Source organism: Sinocyclocheilus rhinocerous, unplaced genomic scaffold (assembly GCF_001515625.1).
Source record: "Sinocyclocheilus rhinocerous isolate Xijiao unplaced genomic scaffold, SAMN03320098_v1.1 scaffold1045, whole genome shotgun sequence".
NCBI classification, from domain to species: domain Eukaryota; kingdom Metazoa; phylum Chordata; class Actinopteri; order Cypriniformes; family Cyprinidae; genus Sinocyclocheilus; species Sinocyclocheilus rhinocerous.
The window spans coordinates 851,583-867,319 of NW_015645361.1; the positions used below are offsets into that span (position 1 = coordinate 851,583).

At 35.6% G+C, this 15,737-nt stretch overlaps 3 protein-coding genes across 4 annotated transcripts in view; 1 reads left to right on the forward strand and 2 right to left on the reverse strand.

Annotated features, from left to right (window-relative positions):
- The window catches only part of LOC107705992 (putative methyltransferase C9orf114), a 10,140-nt gene extending 9,045 nt beyond the window's left edge, over positions 1-1,095 (reverse strand). Inside the window, exons 1-2 of the mRNA XM_016509549.1 lie at positions 996-1,095; positions 783-822 (exon numbers count right to left, since the gene is read on the reverse strand). Of these exons, the coding sequence (XP_016365035.1) occupies positions 783-822; positions 996-1,052 (97 nt within the window). The 5' untranslated portion in view covers positions 1,053-1,095. The remainder of the gene's footprint in view (positions 1-782; positions 823-995) is intronic.
- A 189-nt stretch (positions 1,096-1,284) lies between these two features.
- Positions 1,285-7,010, forward strand: LOC107705994 (ribosome biogenesis protein NSA2 homolog). Its single transcript, XM_016509553.1, has 6 exons — positions 1,285-1,440; positions 2,547-2,734; positions 2,824-2,974; positions 4,603-4,782; positions 6,474-6,666; positions 6,752-7,010. Exons 1-6 carry the CDS (start codon positions 1,438-1,440, stop codon positions 6,817-6,819), a joined length of 783 nt encoding a protein of 260 aa, XP_016365039.1. The 5' UTR covers positions 1,285-1,437; the 3' UTR covers positions 6,820-7,010.
- A 2,102-nt stretch (positions 7,011-9,112) lies between these two features.
- Positions 9,113-15,050, reverse strand: LOC107705993 (torsin-1A-like). Of its 2 annotated transcripts, none has more exons than XM_016509550.1 (5): positions 14,768-15,050; positions 12,525-12,790; positions 10,867-11,042; positions 9,716-9,843; positions 9,113-9,564 (listed from the first exon to the last, which is right to left on the reverse strand). In XM_016509550.1, exons 1-5 carry the CDS (start codon positions 14,964-14,966, stop codon positions 9,320-9,322), a joined length of 1,014 nt encoding a protein of 337 aa, XP_016365036.1. In that variant the 5' UTR covers positions 14,967-15,050; the 3' UTR covers positions 9,113-9,319. The 2 variants fall into 2 exon arrangements, with proteins under 2 accessions (XP_016365036.1, XP_016365038.1); XM_016509552.1 differs by lacking the exon at positions 14,768-15,050 and adding an exon at positions 13,682-14,045.
- Positions 15,051-15,737: the final 687 nt, after the last annotated feature.

The window sequence follows — 15,737 nt, forward strand, 5'->3', positions numbered from 1 at the left end:
ATTTGTGCTTATTAGTACGGTTGAACTGGATCATCGAAGGTCAGAAGCAAATAGAATGGGATTAAATACATAAAGGATATTTGTGTTGTTTAACATTTAATTATTGCAGGTTTGCGTCATATTCTGAGTTGCATTATTTTTATTAATTTTGAGGAATCTGTTATTTTTATTTTTTATTTTTTTTGTGAGTGAGTGAGTGATATGAATTAATGCATATTCATATTTATTTTAGAGCTACAGTAACATCTTCTGATTTCTCTCAACAAGGGGACAGGAGAGCTGCCAGTCAATAAATTGGAAACAAAGTAACTTGCGTTACTTATTTGAAAAAGTAACTCAGCTATTCTCTTGTAAATTTAAAAAGTAATGCGTTACTTGAAAAAAGTAATCTGATTACTTAACTCACGTTACTTGTAATACGTTACCCCCAACACTGATTGTTAGTAATATCTCAAGAATCAAGATCAACATTTACTGGACTGAAGCAACTCAGGTTGAATTATCCATCATAGTTTTTTGGGAAAAAATAGATCTTGAAATGTGAGTATCAAATATGATCAACAGGCATTTGGGGAACGTTTATTTGTTCATCTCTCAATCATCATTGTGTTGCGTTGCATTGCATTAAGTTTTGATTATAAAATACGCATTTACTAAGACATATTATTGGGAGATACATCTGATATAGATATAGATATATATATATATGCGTTTTAAGTAAGTTATACTGTAATTCTTTCATTTACATCACAAGCGTAGAACATTTTAACTTTGTCCCTTACTTTGTTCTTTCCATTTCCTCCAGTTTATTCTCTCTTCGCCCTACAAATAGAAACATTACAAACACGTGATATTAAATAAACTGGCATAAACAGAGCTTTTAACAGTTTTAGACCATAAATGTGACACAAAACAGCCTGGTAATAAAGTTCATTTTCTTAATTTAAAATGTATAACGAACACAGAAATATGAAACACACAAAATAAGTTCATACCTCTTTATTTGAGAGTTTATTCGGTTTATTTTTCTTCACTGGAGGTTCATCGGCCATGCTGTTCTGTGCGTGTTACACCTAAAACAATCCTCGAGAGAACAAAGATTCTAAATATTTGGTTCCTAACGCTCCTTCGCAAACGCTGAATAAATTTTTATTTAGCACAACGTGCATTAATTCCTACATTAATAAAGATATATTTCATATATTTATTTTCACAATAGAAGTAAAGAATTAATACTAAAACCAGGCGAAGTTTTGCAGACGTGTTGTGACGGGCGGATTTGACAGACGCACTTCCTCTACAGAACAGGCTCTGAGTGAAGAACATCGCGAACTCGAGCCTCAAATAAAAGCATCAAAATATCAGATCTGAGCACCCAACAGCGGATTAAACGACGCGTGACAGCTCTATAAACCCCTCAACACCTCAGAGCACAGCATGGTAAGAAGAAGATGCTGACAGTGTCGTGTGAAAGAAAGGCTTTGTTTAGTGCGAGTCTGCCTGACATGTGGCTGTGTGTCTGTTTACGCTTCGCCTGAGTAATGTGTGCGAATTGTTTTTAATTTATATATTTTATACGTAACTACATATTGTACACACTACAGAACAATATATGGTTGTTTTTGAAAAAAATATTTCTAACATTTTGTCTCCATAAATAAATAGAATAATATTATAAATACATACACACACATACGCATACATATATAAATAACTAAATTTTTTACATTGTATATGTATGTATGTATATATATATATATATATATTTTTTTATATTCAATATAAATATAATAATATACAGTATATATAATACATAGTAACAGTATATAAAATATATATGTAATATATCTTCATTATAATATACAATAAAATATAATAAATAAATACACGTGTCGTGTATATAATGTGTATAATTTTATAAAATATTTAATGTAAATATTTTATATTTTCTGGTTTAATTTTAGTTAAAAATGTAGTAAATTTATTGTGTGTTTTTGACATTTTTATCTTTGTCTATAGTTTTTGTTATTTTTTTATATCAGTTTTATGTTTAGCTATTTTAGTACATCTGGTTAAACTAAATGAAAATGAGAAATCTTGCCTTTACAGCTAGCTGAAATAAAATATGTTTTTGTATATTTTGTTTTAGTTAACATTAATTTTATTTCAAGTAACATTTTTTTAGTAAATTATATATATATATTATGTCCTATACCTTACCTTTTGATCAATTATGAGTCATAATAACTGTTAACTGTAGTTGTTTATCATCTGATATTGTTATTACAAACCCCAGTGAGCCACATTCGCATGCTACCTTTATTTGTTTATATATGGCTATTTGTTTGTGCTTTGATTTGTTGCATACAGTCATATTTCCCATGACTGAAAAAAAGTGGACTCCGTAAGTTCAGTTATGATCATCGTAGATTCATATTTGGGAAAACAGTTCATTATCAATATTACAATGAAGTGTAATTTGAGAATATATCACTAAATATCGAGATGTAGTTTAACTTTTCAAACGATCCTGTGTCTGTGTACAGCCGCAGAACGAGCACATCGAGTTACACCGCAAGCGGCATGGCTACCGTCTGGACCACCACGAGAGGAAGAGGAAGAAGGAGAGCCGTGAGGTGCACGAGCGATCGCACAAAGCCAGAAAGATGATCGGCCTCAAAGCCAAACTCTACCACAAGCAGAGACACGCCGAGAAGATCCAGATGAAGAAGACGTGAGCGTTACTTACTGTCCGCTTCACTTTGGTCATAATTTAGGCAGAGATGATCTGAATGAACTGCTGCATGATTATTTGTGTTACAGCATTAAGATGCACGAGCAAAGGAAGAGCAAACAGAAGGATGATGACAAGACACCAGAAGGGGCGGTGCCAGCTTACCTGCTGGACAGAGAGGGCCAATCACGCGCCAAAGTTCTGTCCAACATGATCAAACAGAAGAGGAAAGAGAAAGCTGTAAGTATCCAATCAGACCACAGATTTCTGCTCTTACACTAAAAATTAGAGGTCGACCGATAGTGGATTTTGCCGATACGATAGCTAGGTTGGACCACACTGGCCGATACCGATTAATTAACCGATTGTTTTAAAATTGATACTGAACAAAAACTAAAATAGTGCTTTATTAACAAAAACAGTACTGAACCATACTAGTAGTAGTAGTAAAATAAATAATAATAATAGTAATAGTAAATGTTGAAATTAACACACTCTAACAAGGAACAATACTTACACAGCTTTCATTAATCTTAATGCTACAAATGGACTCTTATTTTAAAGTGTTACCATTTCATTTCAACTGTCATGCTTAAAGATGCACATCTTTAAATATATACACAAAGGCTATAGCATTAAAATTATATACATATGGATATTGTATGTATACTCTCACACTTTAACTGCTTCTATTCTTGAACACTTGATGATTATCTAATCAAAATAAAAGCGCAGCGCTGAGTCTAGGAGAACTCACCGGTATCACACACACTCCGGACGCGTTGTGTTCAACTCGAGCAGCGGTCTAAAACAGTTTATTTAATCACCAAACAGACACAAGTTTACTTCAAGAATGAACAATTTGGCATAGATGAGTTTGAAGTTCGGTGTTTAAAAAACGGAGCAAACGGAAAGAGAAAGCGCGACCTATATTATAGCTCTATAAATGAAGCACGCAGACTTTATTAGAGCCACAGAAAGACAAACGATTTGCTGAAAATGCACAATACACAATTCATTATGTACATTAACAACGATTCGGGACCCATATATTCACATAGAAAACACTTATTTGAAATTGTAATAATATTTTACAATATTACAGTTTTTACTGTGTTTTTGATCAAATAAATGCAGCTGTCAGTGATTTCAACCACTAGAGGCCGCTCTCGCACTGTGTAATGACAGCAGACCCTTCTTAGCCGCTCCAGCAATGGACGCAACCCGGAAAACTATCGGCATGCATTTTTGCCGATAACCGATAGTTCCAGCAATCAACTATCGGTTCCGATTAATCGGCAAAACCGATACATCGGTCGACCTCTATTAAAAATGCTTACCTCACACTTTTGAATGGTATTAGAATGATTTCTGAAGGATCACGGGACACTGAAGACTGGAGTAATGATGCTGAAAATTCAGCTTTGATCACAGCAATAAATTGCATTTTAACATATATTCACATAGAAAACACTTATTGGAAATTGTAATAATATTTTACAATATTACAGTTTTTACTGTGTTTTTGATCAAATAAATGCAGCCTTGCTGAGCAGAAGAGACTTCTTTCGTTAACAAATCTTTATTATTTTAATCTTTTACCAGTAGACTAAATGTTGGTTCTGTTGTAGCCGAGCAAAAAAAAAAACAGATTTGGAGCGAATATATGAAAGCTAGAAGATTTTATTTATATTTTGATGTTTAAACATCAGATTTGACCAATCCAGTCAGTTATCAAGTCCCATCCTTCCTTTATGTTTTTTCCTCATTAATTATCCTGTCTCATTTAGTAGTGTGACACATTGCAGAAGTCAATCTGTTTGCATATACCAATGTCATGTTGCCTTTTGATTTATGTGCCTCTTTAGGGAAAGTGGGAGGTTCCTCTACCGAAGGTCCGAGCCCAGGGCGAAACCGAGGTTCTGAAGGTCATCCGCACAGGAAAGAGACAGAAAAAGGCCTGGAAGAGGATGGTGACCAAAGTCTGTTTCGTAGGAGACGGATTCACACGCAAACCGCCCAAATATGAGCGCTTCATCAGACCTATGGTAAAATATCACACACGTACTCTAAAGCTGGGCTTTATAGATAAAAATAATACCTTGAGTGAGTTGTGACAACAGAAAGACCAAAAAGTTCATTTCTATTAATTTATTTTTTATTAGTTTTTTTTTCATTGTGGTTCTGGTATACGTTTGTCAAGTCACTATAAAATAAATAAATAAATAAATAAAAAATGCAGTGAATATAGAATGCATTACCCAGGCTTATTACACACTACAGGCATCAAATATGTAAATATTTGTTAACACTTCACAATAAGATCCCATTAGTTACCTTTAGCATTAAAATTAACTAACAGTGAGCAATACATTTGTTACGGTATTTATTAACCCCTTAACTGTCACCCCCCATTTTTTAAAATAGGCATGAAAGTGCACTATTCAAACTTAAATTGTTGTAATTTATTAACACTTTGGAATACAGACCTAAGGTTGGTATCTTTTTAAAGAAGAAAATCAGCAGATTATTGCAAAAGTGGAATTTTTTCAAAAAATTGAAGTATCAAAACGTTATAGAAGTTTAAATGTACTATAAATAAAATGTACTATATTAATTTTATTTTATTTATTATAAATATTTTACATAACAGGTTTTACTCTAAAATTGGTATAAAATTGTACTTTTTAAAATTATTTAAAAATAATAATAATGCTTATTTTAAGAAGGTTTACTTTTTAGTATTTTAAAAAAAAAATTATTGTGATTATTATTTTGATTATATAACTTCATTTTTCTATTAATTTATTTTTTATTAGTTTTTTTTTCATTGTGGTTCTGGTATACGTTTGTCAAGTCACTATAAAATAAATAATGAGATAAATAAACAATGCAGTGAATATAGAATGCATTACCCAGGCTTATTACTTCCAAATTTGAAGTTAATATGAAAAAAATTGAGGTTCCTGTAAGATTTTATTTAGGGCGTCATACCACAAACAGCCACCGGGTGCCATTCAAACGCCATTACATTTTTTTAATGCATTTTTCTGTCACAAATGTCTAGATTTCTCTGACAATATTACTTCTATCTCAAAATAACTCAGACCTTTCTAATGATATGTTTTTTGTCAAGATTATAAAAAGTTTGATTCTAAAAGACCGTAATGCGTTTTGTAATATGACACTTGACACCGCCCACTAAGGGGGAGGAGACCGCCAAAAGATTTTAAAGTACCATTTCTATGGTAACGCAATGTCCGATTTCAAAATAGTTTTCACAAGATGAATCTTGGGCTTCTAAGCTTTCAAATGATATATACTTTATGATGATTACTAAAAGATTTGATAGAGACAAAGGACAACAACAAAAAGAGCGCCAAGCGTCCCACAGGTGGGACGGTGACAGTTAAGGGGTTTAATCTCCATTAATAAAAATACAGTTGTTCATTGTTAGCTCAGGTCCATCAAATAATAATAACAGACACAACATTTAATAGTAAATGTTGAAATTAACGAACCGAGTTTAATAAATGTTTTAGAATTATTTTTCATGGTTAGTTCATGTTAACAAATGGAACCTAATTGTAAAGTAAATAGATATTTTAATAAAATATAAAGATACATTGTATTTTTAAAAATATGTGAAGTTTTTAACAAAATATATACATTTATTTTAAGAAAATGTTACTTTATTTTGATGTAAATGTAAATGGAGTTGTGATTTTACTGTCTACAGGGTCTGAGGTTTAAGAAGGCACACGTCACTCATCCTGAACTGAAGGCCACCTTCTGTTTGCCCATCCTGGGCGTGAAGAAGAACCCGTCCTCCTCCCTCTACACCACTCTAGGGGTCATCACCAAGGGAACGGTCATTGAGGTCAACGTCAGTGAGCTTGGATTGGTCACGCAGGGCGGGAAGGTCATCTGGGGTGAGTGTCTGATTGGTTCTTCCCTTTTTGTGCTCAAAAACGTGTTTTGCAGAATGAAAGACTGAGATATAATCTTGTGTTTCAGGTAAATACGCCCAGGTGACGAATAACCCAGAAAACGATGGTTGCATTAATGCCGTTTTGCTTGTATAATGGAAACCTGAAACATTTGATATAGAACTGTGCCTCTGAGTGCAGCACTAATGTGAAATACTGTTGTCATCGGAAATCATCTTGGAAATCATAAGAAAAGATGATCTGAAGACGGTTGATGGAGTTCCGTCGTCACATCTGGACCCAAAGCATGAGGATCAGAAATAAAGTGTTGTTTATTGTCAAAAAAATGTTCCAATTGTTTCTCTTTGCATACCGTACTGCGATACAGTGATGGTGTCACAGCAATATCGCTGTATTTACATGGTATCCTGGGACACTTTCATTCCCACCTGCCATTCAGATGCCATAAAAAGTCATAATTTACAGACTAAGTTACATTGTGTACTTTTAAACCCTTATGGGATAAATATGGCACTAAAAGGAATGTATAAATCCAACAAATTCTGATTTTATAATTACAAATTGTTAAAATGATCAAACCAATTTGGAGTAGACGTAGAGCTGCGCGCGCATAGTGGTGGCAGAAAAACACTGGGAACAAGTGGAGGGAAAACAGGTAAAATCCATGGAATAAGAGAAAAAATGTATTGTTGTGCATCAGAATCGGGATGCAAATAATTTGTATATAACACTGTCGTCAAAGATGCCATTTGAAGCTAAACGCAGACGTTTAAACGGACAGACTATGGATGAAACCTGCTATGATTACCCTACTTTTAAAGCATAAATTAGATTTAAACAATAGGTCTATATAATATTCATATAGGGGACATATTGTATTAGCCCTACAGTTGAAATACAGGTGCATCTCAATAAATTAGAATGTCGTGGAAAAGTTAATTTATTTCAGTAATTCAACTCAAATTGTGATAAAGCTTTATCAAAATCAATATGTAGATAGTATCCTTCAAGTATTTTATCTTGGCGCATCTCAAAATTAAAGTTTCATAAATGTCTCAGATCTGAAAATATGTTCAAACCAGATCATTAAATAATGCAGAATAATTATTAATTAAAAAAAAGGGTTCATCGGCTGTATCCTGAACTCTTGTAAGATAAACAGGCACTTTGATTTACTTCAATCAGCACCAGTGGCACATATCGACAACACAAATATGAATCCTGACAGTGATGCATTGGAAAAACAAATGATCTTTTAAGTTTCAATGGTCAAAATGAGATTCAAGTTCTTCATCCGCAACTAACCATGACATTAAAAAAAAAAAAAAAGGCAGAAATGTATCTGTGATATTTCAAGATAAAGGAAAATTAAATTTTCCCCTCACGATAATACAGATCATTATAAAATCGCTGACAGCCAGTGTTTTTAGGAGCTCCACAATGTGCAAAGTCATTTAATAAAAAGCTTCCTCTGCAACTTCATCATCTTGAACAGAAACGCCCTTGAGAACAAGGACTTCAGCAGCTGACATGAATAAAACAGTCTCCATTAGTGTATAAAACAACTGTGATTGAGTAAAAACCTCCCTGGCAGTCTTTAGACAGCTTGTCATTCAGTCCGAGGAGCAATTCTGCAATTCCTTCGATTGCAGGAGTTGTTCTGTGAAATAAAGCGCACAGAAGATAACAGGTTTGCTGTCTTGAGTCTTTGTTTTTTTTCCCCTCTCGATCAAATATAGAAGTCCAGTCTGGCGGGAATGACCTTGCAGCCCTGCATGGAGAAGACACGCTCCTCTTTAGGGAAGTAGTTCAGGTCGCGGGCCATGGTTTCAACCACTTCTTTATCTGGGGCTCGACCCTTGGAGACCATCTCAGCCAAACCGCACTGAATGATGTGCTTGAACTCCAGAGGAAGGAACGGCACGAAGAAATCCACCAGGTTCTTATCGATTAAACTAGTGTGCCAGAAACCACCTGCAGAAAGAGAACTTCATTACAATGGAAACCATAAGCAAACTACAGTCAGACTGATGAACAAAATGACTTTTAATGCACTGATCCTTTTTTTCTTGCTAATGCAAGTTTATATCTCCTAGTTCGGACTTTATACATTTATTCAAGTCAACAATTGCGAGTTTGTCAATTCTGAGGAAAAAAAGCCAGAAGTGTGGGATTATAAACGAAAAAGAAAGAATGACGAGTTGATTTTTCTTACCAGAATTGTGAGATATAATCTCGGAATTGCAAGAAAAAAAGTCAACATTTTGAAATAAAACTCAAAATTACATTTGTATTATTTTATTCCATGGCTTGAATAGACTGCTATGTTAAAACTGTCATTTTCTGCCACCAGATAGGCTCCGCCCACAAAAAACGTCATCACTGTTTGCAAACACTGAAATTGGTCTATTTGAGGACAAGGACTTCAGCAGCTGACATGAATAAAACAGTCTCCATTAGTGTATAAAACAACTGTGATTGAGTAAAAACCTCCCTGGCAGTCTTTAGACAGCTTGTCATTCAGTCCGAGGAGCAATTCTGCAATTCCTTCGATTGCAGGAGTTGTTCTGTGAAATAAAGCGCACAGAAGATAACAGGTTTGCTGTCTTGAGTCTTTGTTTTTTTCCCCTCTCGATCAAATATAGAAGTCCAGTCTGGCGGGAATGACCTTGCAGCCCTGCATGGAGAAGACACGCTCCTCTTTAGGGAAGTAGTTCAGGTCGCGGGCCATGGTTTCAACCACTTCTTTATCTGGGTCGTGACCCTTGGAGACCATCTCAGCCAAACCGCACTGAATGATGTGCTTGAACTCCAGAGGAAGGAACGGCACGAAGAAATCCACCAGGTTCTTATCGATTAAACTAGTGTGCCAGAAACCACCTGCAGAAAGAGAACTTCATTACAATGGAAACCATAAGCAAACTACAGTCAGACTGATGAACAAAATGACTTTTAATGCACTGATCCACTTGTCCTGAGGAATATTTTCTGCTCCATATACTAGCAAATATGAAAGAGAAACAAGACGTACTGTTTTTATTGTTGAAGACGGACAGTGAAAGTGCCGTCTCTAGATCCTTCAGCTGGATCTCCTCTCGTTCTCTACCATCCCTCCAGAAATCCAGAGCCACCTGAACGATGCTCTCACCCCCGGCATTGCTGTAAAAACAAAACCACGTAGGCTACAGAGGCTGTTCAGAGATATATATAAATATATATGCCATATTTGGTTTTCAACTATTGAACACGGAGCTGCATTGACATCCCCATATCTCTGGGATTGAATTATATAGGGCCTTAAAATTGAAGATTCCAAAGAAACATCTCTTAGGGACCAGAATCTAAAAGGATATTAAGATATTTGTAATACTTCTTCCTTTACAGGCATGCAAACTTCAGAAAAAAATTTTTTTGGCTCTCACACAGGTATGCAATTGTTTTGACAGAGGGAAACAAGACATCGTTTTAGTTTCAACATGATTTGTTCTTCAGTCATTCCTCTTTGAAAAAGAAGTATCAGCTGAATGCAAAGTGACCCACATTTGTTTTTTTCTCACTGAAATGGGAACAATTTCACAATTTGCTCTTGGAGCCACAGTGAAATCCCAATATCTCTGTAAATGAACGATACAGGGCCTTAAAAATGGACATACTGAAAGAAAAGCTTATTAAGAATCCAAATCTAAAGGGATATTATGAGATCTTTAATACTTTTTGAGTTACAGGCACACAAACTTTGGAAAAAAGTACTATTTTTTGAACTGTCACCACTGGCATTTAATGCAACAAAGACTGCTAAAGTCAACAGATTTTACTAATAGACCGACCAATCTCTGTGTAAAAATAACATAATGCTGCCATCTTTCTAAAGTCATTTTTTTTATTATTTTAATTTGGCTCCGAATCTCAGGTGAAAATTGTCATTTTGACCCCCCCTCTACAAAATAGTGAATTACTCAGTGAATGACATTTAATATTTTGGCTTTCATCACTATTTATGTTTGCCTTTCCTCAGAAAACATTAACAAAATCAAAACATTTTATATCAGTTTCTGAAGTTTGGTTGATTTTTTTATTTTATTTTTATGTCTGTATCGCCCAGCCTGACAGCAGCCATCAAGCACTGATGACTAGTGACCGTTTGCATTAATTACAGATTTAGAGAAATACAATGCCACCGACCTGAGGAAGATGAAGATGGCCTGTCTGTACGACACTCCGTTCAGGTTGTCGTAGAAGTCCAGGTAAGGTTTAATACTGTCGATCAGCCCGGGATGCATTTTATCCATTTCATCAAAGATGAACATTGAACGCGGGCAGATGGAAACATTCCCTCGTATCCACTCCTGTAATTGGGTCTAAACACACACAAACAAGCTTTTAGTACAAATATGACTATAAAACATTTGATTTAATCACCACACTGGATGCTTTGTGTTGGTGCGGTGAAATATATCAGTGGTTCTCAACCTTTTTTGAGTACTGAACCCCCATAATATCTCAAACCATCCTCATGGACCCCCCATTAATATTGGTATGTTTTCGTGTTGTCCATTTCTCTTAGCTTTTCTGTTGTGTCAGGTCCACTGGTAGATGGCCCATCAAATTTTTTAAGCCACCTGTCCATAGGCTGGTCTCGATAACAATTTTTTTTTATTTGCCGATATACCACCCCAGAAATAATTGCGAGAAACAATATTATTGTCATTTTAAGACCATTTTATGCCACTGACTATATAGTGATGTTTCAGTATCAGCGCTGGGCTGTCAGTCACTGTTACGCCAGCAGGTGGTGGCAATGGACAGATTCACAAATAACCTGCCTGATTTATCTCAACTGCTCTGTGTACCCATAAGTACACATGAACTAGACGAAATGACTAGCAACATGGGCACTATCTTCTCTAATACATTAGAAGCTGTTGCCCCCATCAAATTGAAAAATTCCTTTACAAGATGTTAATCTGCACTAAAATCCTGATTTGTAATCAAGCCGTCGTCTAATGAAATCAAATACACATAAGATAAAGACAATGGCTGTGCTGTGATTTCGGCTATATTTGCATGTAAAATAGAGTTAGAAGCGACAGAATATCGATTTTAACTGAAAGCACTGCTCCTCTCTGCCGCTCGCTGAACAGATCAGACGCAGAGAGAGGTGTGTGCGCGCTGGGAAAACAAGACCCCCCGGGTCTCAGAGACTAAATAAGGTTTGTCCAAGAAGGTTTGTTTTTTGGAAAAAAAAACGCTAAGGGGGTCTGAAAAGTCGCTAAATCTAGCGACAAAGTCGCTAAGTTGGCAACACTGTGTGTATATGTGTGTGTGTGTGGAGCAGCCTGAGCCCCGCCTCTACCTCACACACAGAGAGCAGACGAGATGACAGAGGCAGTGCGATCGGCTAAAATATTGGTGAAATTAACTTTTCATGTAAACAAACACCCATTTAAACACAATGGGCAATATACTAAAACTTATCACGGTCATGTCCATATATCATGTGATAAGTCGTAGTAATTATCGTGACAGGCTTACCAGTTCATAGTGGTTGCTCTGTTCTCCAGTGAGCTGTTATGAGCCGTTCACGCGAATGTTTAAAAATGGCGGCAAATATAAAACACACCTACAGTAACTTGAACTGTAACCTAAAATTGACTGGTTTTGAAAATTATATTAGTCTCAATATACAATAAAATAACATGTCAGTTTATGATAATAAAAAAAAATGTCAGCGGACCCCCTGCAATTACATGACGGACCACTAGGTGTTCGCGTACCCCCGGTTGAGAAACACTGAAATATATGATGTCATTTCCATGTATTTGCATATATAAACTCATTACCTTGTACGTGTCAATGTGAGCCTCATGGGGAAAGTGTGCTGTCGCTGTAAACAGGTGAACGAAGTTGCTCGTCATCCCTTTCTCGTAAATATTTTCTGCTATAATTTGGCTCACGAAGTTCTTCCCGGTCCCGGTCCAGCCGTGGAGGGACAGAACCAGCGGTTTCTTTGGGTTTTCATTGTTCATGAAGCCCGTGACGGCTTTCAGGATGACCTGAGCAGCGACATGCTGCCCGTACAGCTTCGTGTTGAGGTCATTCTTCAGTCCTGTGGACGAGAGGACAGATTTACAGCAATCATAGGATTTATACCTAACATCTGCACTTTAATTCATTCATTATGCACTGGACAACAAATTAAGTTTGCTTGTTTACAACAGGGTTGTTATAGTTAACTGAAACTAGTTACTTGAAACATTAGGTAGTCCAGTCTAATAATAATAATAATAATAACAGCATATTTTACACAAAATACAGAATCAATTATCAGTACAGTTTAATAAAAATTTTTATGAAAATTAAAATGTAAATAAACCACTTTTCTTTTATCTAAAAATTATAGATTTTACAATAAAATAAGAAATAAATTACTTTATAAAAAAACATTAAATTAAATAATTGCAAAGGCATCATTTCTAATTTAGTTGAACTTGATAACTAAAATAAAATAACTGAAACTAAAATGAAATGAATAAAAACTATATAGGCATATTTAAAAGAGGAAAAAAAAAACTTTAAAATGAAAAGATAAAATAATACTTACACAAAACATTAATAAAAACTATAATATTATATCAATTATGCACAAATAACGCTGGTTCACAAAGGAAAGAATAAACATCACACATATAGCTGTGTTTTTAGATGCATGTTGATTCAATTCACAATCTGATCAAATCAAATTTACTCCGAATGAACAAATCATTGAGATAACAAGACAAGCTTCTTTGTTTACAATTAGAATTTGAAAATAAACTAATACATTTGGCTGCAATATTTGTAAAAATAACTACAAAATAATTATTTGCATTAAAAAAACAATTATAAAAAAAACATATCAACAGAATCGTAACGAACGAAAGAAACAAATGTGTACAAGATGTGGATTGTGAGATAATGCACAAAGCACAGATAATACAAACACTGATCAAATGTTCACCTGTTGCTTTAAAGTTGAGCCAGTTCTCATCACACGTTTCGTATAAATAGTGATAGAGCTTCCTGCCCAGCACTGCAGCTCCTGTCCCCAGCAGCAGCGAGGTGGACACGGGCTCTATGGCCTCCACGAGCCGCCCTGAGATCAGGATGCAGTGCAGTACGGTTATCCATGCGCGAGGCGGCCGAACTTTCATTGTACTAAATAGATCATCGATATTTTTAATTGGAAAATGAAAGGAAAAACAACAACAACGCAGGATCCAACTAACAGCCCCGCCACTTCCTGCTTGGGGAAAAGTGACGTCGTTTGCGTGCGACGCATGACGCAAGCGCGCAGCGTTCGGTTCAATGGCGCACGTTGTTGCGTTTTGGTCACTGGGTCAAAACTGTGAAAATTAAGTGCTTGCCATGCGTTACAAAACACGTTTACATATTATTAGATTAGTTATAATTTTTGGCTGACTCATCTATTATAATATATAATATAAATTATTAATTCATATAAATTACTTGCGAACAACTACAAGTCAATAAGCAGCATCACGGAGATTTCTATTTGACATCTGCAAGACGTATGTTTTAGAGCGTCTGCTCATCTGCAAAATGTCCTATCAGATGTCAAATAGACATTTAGAAGCTGTCTTTAAGATGTTTATGATGTAAAACTGACATCTTAGAGACGTCTATCAGATATTTGTGCACAGCAGATGCTTTCCAGATCTTTAACAGACATCTTGCAGACTTATCTGTGCACAAAAATTAGCGCAATAATACATGCCTATATGTGCATAGCATAAATGCACTAGATATGAGGTACAATGCAAATATCAGATGATGTATGATATGTAGCTATTATGATATTAAGTGTCAGGTGCATTATACACACACACACCATACAATCCAAGTGTCTGATTAATATGAATAAAGTATGCATGTCTTGGCTGCCTATTTTTATGGCATTTAAATGCAGGCATCAAAATGGAATTAATTCATTGTAATAAAGATAAATGTGGATATAAGGAAAATGTGGATACCATAAACACATCCGTACTTGCGTTCTGAAACAACAAATAAAGCTCTTGCGGACCTGTTTTGTTGCATGAGATCCACTCCGGTCTGCAGCACTCCTGAAAGTAATAGAGCACGTTCTGATAACGGGCCAGGAACCCGGTGAGAGCCGCGGCCATCCCGACAGCGATGCTGGTGCTGATCGGCTCTATCGCCGCCGTGACCGAGAAACTCCACAAAACACAGCCAGCGAACAGCAGGCGACATGTCAGCCGCATTCTGCACTCTGACACCGAGCAGGGAAACCGATTCTAATCCGGTTTAGTAAATAATGAAGAGCAACTTCCGTAAACCCAATCAAAAGCGTCCGTTCGGAATCAAACACGAGCTGCGAGAAGTTCCACGCTAGTGACGTCACGCGGATCAATAGAGTTGAAATGCTGTTGTGATTTCATTGTGTGTTCCTGTCATTGTTCTAGTTAATTCATCCAAGTTACTCATCTCTCTCTCTCTCTCTCTCTCTCTCAATTTCAATTTCAGTTTAAGAGTGCTTTATTGGCATGACAAAATTTATACATTTGTATTGCCAAAGCAATTGCAGCTGGACTGCTTACAAATAGTGCACATATGTATTAACAGAAAGAAAAACAGAAAGAAGAGATGGGGGTCTCTCTCTCTCTCTCTCTCTCTCATCTATTGAACTTGTGACCGTTTTGTTTTACTTTTTCTTATTTTGCTAAATGCAAGATTTTGAGTTTAACTCATTGAGTATTATATTTTTAAATACTTGTGGCTTGAGAGATCTCACTAAAGAAAAGCCTGATTCTGCATACTTGTACTTTTATTCTGCAGAAGAACAAATGCAGACCTGATACTGTAACAAAAAAAAACTCATTCTTGCGAGAGTGATGTTAGATTTGGAAATCGCAGTGGGGTGATAATGCTTACTTTAGCCATGGTTTTTAGATACAAAAAATAATAATAATAAAGATATAAAGGAATATACCTGGAGTAATACCTGTCCATCTAGAATTGATTGAGTTCTCAAT

Coding starts and splice junctions, on each gene's coding strand:
- LOC107705994 (XM_016509553.1), top strand. Junction 2,735..2,823: donor AAGATCCAGATGAAGAAGAC/GTGAGCGTTACT, acceptor TTTGTGTTACAG/CATTAAGATGCACGAGCAAA. Junction 2,975..4,602: donor AGAAGAGGAAAGAGAAAGCT/GTAAGTATCCAA, acceptor GTGCCTCTTTAG/GGAAAGTGGGAGGTTCCTCT.
- LOC107705993 (XM_016509550.1), bottom strand. CDS start 14,966: ATGCGGCTGACATGTCGCCTGCTGTTCGCTGGCTGTGTTTTGTGGAGT. Junction 12,791..14,767: donor GATCTCATGCAACAAAACAG/GTCCGCAAGAGC, acceptor TCTCGTCCACAG/GACTGAAGAATGACCTCAAC. Junction 9,844..10,866: donor GCCATCTTCATCTTCCTCAG/GTCGGTGGCATT, acceptor TTGTTTTTACAG/CAATGCCGGGGGTGAGAGCA.